At 39.3% G+C, this 9,236-nt stretch overlaps 1 protein-coding gene across 1 annotated transcript; it reads left to right on the top strand.

Moving 5' to 3' along the window:
- Window positions 1–266: 266 nt before the first annotated feature.
- litafd (LITAF domain containing) lies at window positions 267–6,835 on the top strand. Its single transcript, XM_032587960.1, has 5 exons — window positions 267–394; window positions 3,827–3,867; window positions 4,396–4,491; window positions 4,613–4,817; window positions 5,741–6,835. The coding sequence occupies exons 2-5, from the start codon at window positions 3,831–3,833 to the stop codon at window positions 5,856–5,858; spliced, it is 456 nt and encodes a 151-aa protein (XP_032443851.1). The 5' UTR covers window positions 267–394; window positions 3,827–3,830; the 3' UTR covers window positions 5,859–6,835.
- Window positions 6,836–9,236: the final 2,401 nt, after the last annotated feature.

The following is a 9,236-nucleotide window of genomic DNA, read 5'->3' as shown; positions in this document are numbered from 1 at the left end:
AATGAATCGGCAACTCTGATCTCTTTACGTTAAATCATGCGACGCCATCGGAGAGAAAAACAGGTTATTCCCACACGAAGAAAGTAACAAATGTATGCACTCGCTCAATAATCCTTTAATAATCAGACATCCAGCTGGTCATAAAAAATAAAAAAAAAGCTAAGACCAGTACAGGCTGTTCCATCAAAACTACAGAGTGAGTCACTCGTGCTTCTTGTTCTTTGTTGTGGCGAGGGCGGCGCTGAGGGCGGGTTGGAGGTGAGGCTCATAGAGGTAGAGGTGAGACAAGCTATCAGCTCAGCTTCAATCCTCAGAAGTCACCATCCGCAGGAGGAGCTCACACACACCTACCTACACACACCTGTCTGCAAACTCACTGCAACACAACACCAAGGTAAGACTGTAAGAATATTTGCACTTTATTCCTAACTAATTCTTTTTTCCTAATTTAATTGCTATAAAGTTTAGGAAGTCACATACATATATACATATTTTTTATTACTACTGCCGGATTTTGGATATTGTGATAAATAACCTTCAGATTTTTGATTTTTCTGCCATATGAAGCTCTCAAGAAAATCTAAGGTTTTTGCATTTTTGCTTTTCTTTATTGAGATATTTAATTGTAGCAATTTGTCATATGCAATTTGTTTGGTTTGATCATTGGCTCTCTTTCAATACAACAGAATGGAAAAACAAAAAAAAACGACAATATCACCAAAGTTTAATATTTAAACACTAAAACTTAAAGTGTAAAAATATATTAACAACTTTGCTCAGGATATTTAAAACTATTACCAAAACCGTTCAATAAAATCAGACAAAGTTGGCGTAGCTATAGTTTCCCACCCATAAGATCAGATTTTAAGTTTGTTTCATCATTTCGTTGTAAAGCGATATAAAATCGACCCGCCCAAGAAAAAAGCGTCTGATGACATCACAAAAGGCACAGGGCGCCACCAAGTGGTTATGAACCATTTGAAACTCAAGTGCAGGATGTCTATGAAGCCTGTCCGGAAGTTCCTCATGTGGTTTAGTCTTTACTGATGCCAGCTGACCAGCTTGATTCTTGCACCTCTTGTGATGTCATCAACCCAAGTAGACCAAAAGTAGAGCTGGAAAGTTTATTTTGGTTTTAGGACGGAAGTCAAAAGCCTTGCGTTTCACACTTTATTATCCATCTGTGTTATTCTGGACATAGTACATATATTAGTGTAAAAAAAATTAACTATTTCATAGTAACTTTAATTTTTACAAGATGGGTAAAAATCACAGGCAGCGACAGAGGCACTGACTGGAAGTTCGATTTTATTCACTATTCAATGCTGTTGTTTGCTGTGTTGTAATTTTGTGAAGCACCCTACATCTTGTGAAAACTTCAAGGTACACACGTTTTTAAGTTTTAACAAAGGGCAGGAGCAATAAGAGAGTCGGTCTTTGTTTTTGGAGGCACTTGAGATGCTTTCTTTGGCCCAAACGCAAATTTTGATCAGACAGATACTGCCAGGATGAGAGGTGAACTGGGGAACTTACTGTTCCACTTGTCTCCAGTTTCATCAGATGATGAATCTAATCAAAATGCATTTACAAGCACCGTCACATTCAGGTTGGACCAGCACGGGTGCCACATACTGAACAGTAAGAGGCCACACCTGATACGGTCCGTGGGATTACCACGAGAAACAGGACCGTTCACAATCACAAAGGCAGAGTTAAGAATTTATCTCCTGGCCAAACTTCTCGTCTGGTAATCACCTAAAAACCTGCTTGGCAAGAATTTGTTTGTTTTCCATCTATCTTTTTTTGGGCAAAACTCAGGGCCATAGCTGCAAAACTCACAATGCACTTATTTCACACTCTTAGCGGCAATACCAGCAAATTTATCACACAATGGATTGTTTAACCCTTTGATTTTCTCAGATGGTGGCTTGAAAGCATCAAAGCAATGTGGTTAACTAGACTTTCTGAATGCCACACCTCACCGTTATCTCCACGACCTGTCAGATTTCCCGCTTGTGTCAACAAGCGGCCTTTCTAGAAGGAAAAACACGAGTCTGAAACTGATTTAAATATCTTCAACTGTTTTACTTGAAAAACCAGAAACCGGTGCCAAGCGTGAAGGTGACGAGGGAGCCGGTTACCTGGCCTCATGCCTTCGCAGCCGGCATGCGTTCTGATGAACGAGCGCACTGAAGTTACAGCGTCAAAATCTTAAGCACATGCAAGTGGACCAGACAAATCAAGACCTATTTCTCAGAGATCTAACTGTGCACCCTGAGTAGAAACGTACAGTGACAGCGTCGGGGGTCTGTCATCGCTAAGTTTGAATGACACACCCTGACTTAGTCTGACTCAGAGAGAAGCATGCTGCTCTGTAGCATTCCTCTGCTGGTTAAAGGGTGTATGCAGGCAATGTGCATGACACACTGAGATCTTTTGCCAACCCACACCAGAGTAAACAACTGTTTTGATGCTTTTAAGTCAGGGTTGAAGTTGGAGCTCATTAAAAAATATCATGTAATTTATTCTTGAACATTCTTGCTATTTTTTAGAGACCAGATAAGGGTGCTTTTACCCTCGTTTGCAAGCACCAGTATTACCAGCAAAAACCCACAAAACCCAATAGACACTGCAAAAACTTTTCATATTTTGATGGTATTTTATGTGCTGGAATGCATTTTTCTGAAATATTCAGGGAGAGAGACTTCCAAAATTAAATTACAATTGGATTGTTTTTGCAGTCATTTGTTTGAATTTGAAAGCAAAAGAAATATATTTTATTTGGTGCACCTGTGCCACCCCAGGTGGAATGGCGCCCTGAGTGGGGAGCCATACTACCTGTATTAAAGACTGCCACTACTTCCCACTAAGTGTTTTGCACATCATCATTTGAACAAATGCACAAAATATTTGAGAGTAAATGGCAAATTACAACACTAACATCACACTTAAGTCTAGCTTAAAGTTGATATAATAGAAGATTTAATAATTTACGGCATGTTTCTGTACAGGTTCTGAAAGTTAAAAGGTTCAACAACCAACTTAAAAGAAAAACATCTCTCCCATAAAAGAAACTGAATCAAAACCATGTAAAACCTACTTTCATACTTTACTAACTGTTTAATAACTTCAGATTGTTCTTCCATTCCACCATTTATCACCAATTCCACTGGCCAATCGGATCTGGTCATGAGGAGTACAGGACAGAACTGGGACATACAGTAAAGGGGAGATGAGCAAAGCATATTTCAAAACATTATGAAGCTCAAAAGAGATGTATTTCAACATACAGTGGGGAAAAATGTGTGTTTTAATGTTAATCTATTAAATCTATTTCAGTTTCTTTCAAATAAATTATTAAAAGGGTCTTTAGATACTTGTGCACTGTGTTTCTGCTCTGAAATAATTGTTGAATCATATGTAACAATTAGTAGGTATAGATGTTTTGGGGTTTTTTAAAATCTTTTTGTGGCTCCAGCGGTTTTTATTTATTAGTCTCTGGTCGAAGACATGCAGCAAACAGACATGACCTTGTTCCCGAAAGAAAGTGAAGAGAGTTTCAGTCAGTGGCCGCACCTGAAACCTGAAGGCCCAGACACACCCAGGCGTTTCCTGGGGACGCAGACATAATGGATGCACACAATGCAGAGCCAATACTGGCCCGGGACAGTGTAGTGGATGACAGATGTTTTCAACGAAGAGCAGAAAAATGGTTGTCAGCGGAGTTTGGCTCCCCCTGGTGGCGGTCTTGATGTTGTATCTCTTGATTTTGACCCTGACATCAGAAGACCTTCATATTCATTTCCTGTATTTTCTTTCTGTGTAGCAACATGAGCGCAAGGGAACCTCCACCCTACCTCAACCAAGGTACGTCAAACACACACATCCTCGTGGACACTGCCTTGCAAATCTTCATCCACCGTTTCGCTTTTTCCACATTGTTACAAGCAAAAACTTTGGATGTAGGATTACCATAATTGTGAAGTGAAAGAAAAATGATTTTCCTCAGCCTCATTTACTCTAATACTCCTAACTAAAATCCAGTGCAAGATGTTGAAATGACAAAAGTCATTTAGCCAGTGGATAGTTCACCTGTATGTATTTCTTACTTTATATAAACTCCATGTAAAGTAAACTTGTGCGTTCCCACAATGCTGTGGGAATCCTTTTATTGAGAAGGCATGGAGAAGGGATAGTCAATGAAAGGATGAATTCAAGTAAATGCAGTGGGCAATGGCCTAGTCAAAATCCAAACCTTGGAAATGACCTTTTCTCACATAATGACTGGTGGCAATGTGACAAAGGGTGAAATGGTTATTTTTGCGAGCGCATTAAGAGCGTCTTACTGGTCGTTAATTCCCTCCTTTTTCCTCTCCTTTGTGTTTGTTTAAGCAGATACTCAGGGGACAGGAGTGAAGGTTTACCACGTCCACACCCCGTTCACCCCTCCTGACCAAGAGCAGGTCGGCGCTTCCTCTGTGGCCAGACCAGGTACGGCGCCACTCAAATAAACACAGAAAGACATCAGTTCCTTTGTTTTGTTCCTTTTATTTTAAACCAGAAACTTGAGCATCGGAGTGACCCTCTAACCTGGTTCCCTTTTCCCCTTCAGTGTACACCAGTGGAGGGGGAGGCACCGGCGGAGGGGGGACCGGCAATGAGCAAGACAAAAAGAAGTTTGTGAGCTACGATGTAGGTCTGGGTCGTAGCCCTGGCATGACGACCTGCACATCCTGCCAGCAGCAGGTCATGACCAACGTCCATTACAAAGCAGGGACGTACGCCTGGCTCATGTGCATACTCTTCATCTGCTGTGGGTGAGTGTCTGGATTAAGCCACTCGCTCCACAAGGCTCCAAAAAAAAAAGAAAGAAAGAAAGGAAAACAGATTTGTGATTGTGAAACACAACTAACCGCTTGACTTTGCCTTCAAGGAGAGCAGCTTTCTTGTGATATTTTAGAATGGTCTTTAATAATAATAATAAAAATAAAAAGCTCTCGAGGCTTTTTGAAGCCCTTTCAAACTGTTTTTCAGGATTTTGAATACTTTCAACTTCCATATCCAAGTAGAACAGTGGAAAAGCTGGGAGGGCGTTTATTATTTACTGTGCAGCACATGAAATATTGCTATCATGTATTTCATGCTGTTCAAAAATGTGAATTTATTTGCTTCCTATTTAAATGCATGCATATTCTAAATAATCACATATATTAAACACACTATTTGTTTATTTGTTTTTCTTTTGTTCATTTATTAATAGCTAACCCCAGTCTTATGCACATGTTTTAATATGAAATTAGAAAATAAGAGTATTATTTCTTATTAATTGATTTTTAATTTTTAAAAATATGTTATTTTGATTTTATTATGATTTGCATTTTATGTATGTATAAATGCTAAGAAATATGAAATATATATATTAGATATTAGTTATTTAAAGCTAATATTCATTCACTATTAATTTATTAATTATTACATTTTAATCACTGATTTTTGAGTGTTTTCATATAGACCTGCCTTTGAATGACAAAAAATTATCTTGAACTCTTCAAAATATTTTTAAATAAAAGAACAAATGTAATATTTAATCTGATAAAACACATTGAAGTTCGTTATTAAAAGGTGACAAAACCTGGAGAGAGAAAAAAATCAAGAAATGTTCATACTTTTGCAACAGGCAGGGTGAATCTCGAATGTGCCGGTATGAAACTCAGCCTGTTTGTTGTTTTGTTTTTTGCAGATTGTTCCTGTGCTGCTGCTTGATCCCGTTCTTCCTCGACAGCTTCAAGGACGCGTACCACACCTGCCCCCGCTGCGAAAGAGTCCTGCACGTAGAGAAGAAGGAGTGCTGTAAATGATGAACAGCTGGGAGAGATTAACCCGTAGAAATAATCAGCGCCATCTTGTCAGCTTTGTCTTGCCTCTGGATTCCCCTGAAACCCGGAGAAGCAAATCGAGCGGTGTTTTTTTTTTCTCTCATATTGGGACATTGACTTGCTTACCGGTATTTCTATGGACAAACCGCCGATTTTTAATCGAGGCAAAAATGAAAAAAAAAAAAAAAAAAAATCAGACATTAAACAAACTTCTGCAATGCTTCAAAAATATTAGCAAATATACAGAAAATGATTGTATTGTCAGATATTTAAACAGTTGATAAAAACCTCCGGTAGGTTTACCATTCCCTACATACTGTTTTTTTTTTTTTTTTTTTTTTTTTTTACAGATCTGTTGTATTTTTCAATAATCTTTTTTTTTTGTTTGTTTTTTGAAATTATGCTGGTAAAATGAAGAATTGTTTACAGATCTCATGTTTCAAAATGCTGTTTGAAATCTAAACCAATCATCTCGCCACTCGGAGGGACTTTTAAACAATTAAAATAATAAAACAAATCAACACACTAAAGAAGAATTACAGGGTAGAGGCGAGAATAGCTGCTGGAGGAGAGTGATTACACAATAACTTTGTGTTGGCATGTTTTGTTGAAGGATTCTGCCTATGAGACTCTGCTATGAATTAACCTGCATATGAAGGTGTTAGTCAGGAAAAGTACACTTTTTTAAATCAGTGTGTGAAGAGCCGTTCACACACCACACCATCGTTTTGATTTATACCTCCAAACAGAATAGCCAAATCAAATTATGTATTTAAGTATAATATATCTATATGTGTAACCTTCTGTCTCTAAATAAAAAAAAACTAGCTGCTTAACGATACACTAATATGCTAAATCTCAGATTCATTTCTGGGTGAAACTGATGATGCTTGGATCTCCGTTATTCACTATATCTGCTGGAAAATGTTGCACTCCAATAAAAAGTAGAATATATAGATCAGATGGCTTGTCGTTTTTCTGAATGTAAAAACATACTTTTTAAAATTGATTTGTGTAAAAATGCTTATTACATGAACTCTGCCCTCAGTTAAGGAGGCTGTTTAGACTTTTTATAAGCAAGGAAACTGGACCTCCACAGCTGGAAGCAGATATTTATGTATGCTGTATAAAAATACACCTAACTGTTTTATTCTTATGTCTGACATTACAGAGAATTTGTTGAGTATTCACAGCTCTTCACTTTTTCCACCTTTTATGTTACGGCCTTATTCCAAATTGTGTTGCCAATTAATGTCTTTCTTTAAAATTCTACACACAAATACTGAATACTAAGAAAAAGGTTCTGAGTGTTTGTAAATGTATTCCATCCATCCAAGTATTCACAGCTCAAAATTGAGATGTTTCTACAATTTAAATGGAGTCCACACCTGTAGTGAAATGTAGTTGATTGGAGGTGATTTGGAAAGGCACATACCTATGTATACAGGGTCCCACAGTTGACTGTCCAGGTCAGAGGTCAAAACCAAGCGTGAAATCAAAGGAATTGTCTGTAGTCCTCTGAAACAGGATTGTCTTGAGGCACAAATCTGTGAAAGGACCCAGAAACATTTCTACTGCTTTAGAGGTCGGCGACGATGAGCTCAATGGCCTCCATATTTGGTAAATGTAAAAGAAATTTGGATCCAGCAAGACTCTTCCTAGAGCTGGCCGGTCATCTGAACTGAGCGACTGCAGGAGAAAGACCTTAGTCAGGGAGGTGACAAAGTACTGAATTATCATTCTGTCAGAGCTCCAGCATTCCTGTGTGGAGAGAGGAGAGCCTTCTAGACGGGCAACCATTTCTACAGCAATCCATTGATCAGGCCAGTGTGATTAGTGGCCAGACCCCTCAATGAAAGACACACGGCAACCCAGCCCATCTAGAGTTTGTCAAATGGCAGATGAAGAACTGTAGCAAGACTCTCTGGTCTGATGAGACAAAGATTGATCTCTTTGAGTGAATGCCAGGTCAATACCATCCCTACAGGGAATACAGTGACTACCAGGAACTAGCAGACTAGTCAGGATAGAAGAAAAGTGTACCAAGACGTCCCGGATGAAACCCTGCTCCAGAGTATCTTGACCTGAGATTGGGGCGACGGTTCATTTGTCAGCAGAACGACGACCCAAAGCACATGGGCAAGATCTCAAAGCAGTGGCTTCCGAACCACTGTAAGTGTCCGGCAGAGGCCATGCCTGATTTCTTAATTTTTCCCCCAAATATCACACAAAGAAGCAGCATGTTTGAGGTGTTGCCACAGGTGTACCTCAATATCTTTCAACCTGTAGGTGACCTGTAATCAGAAGCTTACAGAACCATGCAATAATCATCTGGGTTGTTCCAAATTGTTTAAAAACTAGTGAATGGAAGTCTCTTTGCACCAATCCACCAGTAGTTTAAGGCTGTGAAGACATGACAATAGCAGCCGGTGAGGACAGACACAGCTGGATCAATGTATATTAGAGCAGGGATAATGGAGCAACTATTAAAGTAGCTCTCAAGAAACTGGCCAAAAGAAGCAGTAGGATCAACTACATGTCTCTCCAAGAGAACATCTTTACTCAGAGCTTTCTGCAAAACTTCTCAGTCAGTGACTGGAGAAGGTCTATGAATATTGGTTTAAGACAGAGGTGCTCAGGTCCAGTCCTCGAGAGCTACCATCCTGCAACCTTCAGATACTTCCCTGCTCCAATACACCTGAATCAAATGAATGGCTTGTTACTAGGCCTGTTCAGAGCTGAATGACTGCTGGTGAGGAAATTCAACCATTTGATCCCAGTCTGTTGGAGTAAGGATGCATCTAAAAGTTGAAGAGATGGTAGCTCTTGAGGACTGGACATGAGCACCCCTGGTTTAAAATATGCCACAGATTCTTTGCAGGATATTTGACTAAACTTTGAGCTAGTCTAAGACATGATTATAATTTAATCTAAGGAAGATGAAAATCCACCTCATTTTAAGAGAAAGGCATCAGACCTCTAACACGTTTTCTTCCCAGATTGGCCTGTATTTAGCACCACCTATCGTCACCTTTCCCTGCTTGAGGAAAGCATCAAACAGGCTGATGTCAGCACTACCGCAATTCGCTCTAAGGATGTTGAGTTTTATTTCCCTGGTGGCTCAAGGCTACAAGGCTCAGAGCAATGGCTCTCTTTTTGTTACCCTTCCATTAAGCCCAGATTTGGGTGATTGACAAAGATCTAAACTTTGAATATCTCCAAAGTAATCCTGAGGATCTTGGCTGATTAGATGAACGGTCATGCCTCAGTGGGATTACAGTCGATAAAACAGATCTTTAAGTTGTTCAAAGCTTTGGATCTCATCCTGTAGGCTACCCCTGCTTTAGACGTCATCCCATC

Source organism: Xiphophorus hellerii, chromosome 16, assembly GCF_003331165.1.
Source record: "Xiphophorus hellerii strain 12219 chromosome 16, Xiphophorus_hellerii-4.1, whole genome shotgun sequence".
NCBI lineage: Eukaryota > Metazoa > Chordata > Actinopteri > Cyprinodontiformes > Poeciliidae > Xiphophorus > Xiphophorus hellerii.
This window is presented reverse-complemented; position numbering and strand designations above follow the sequence as displayed.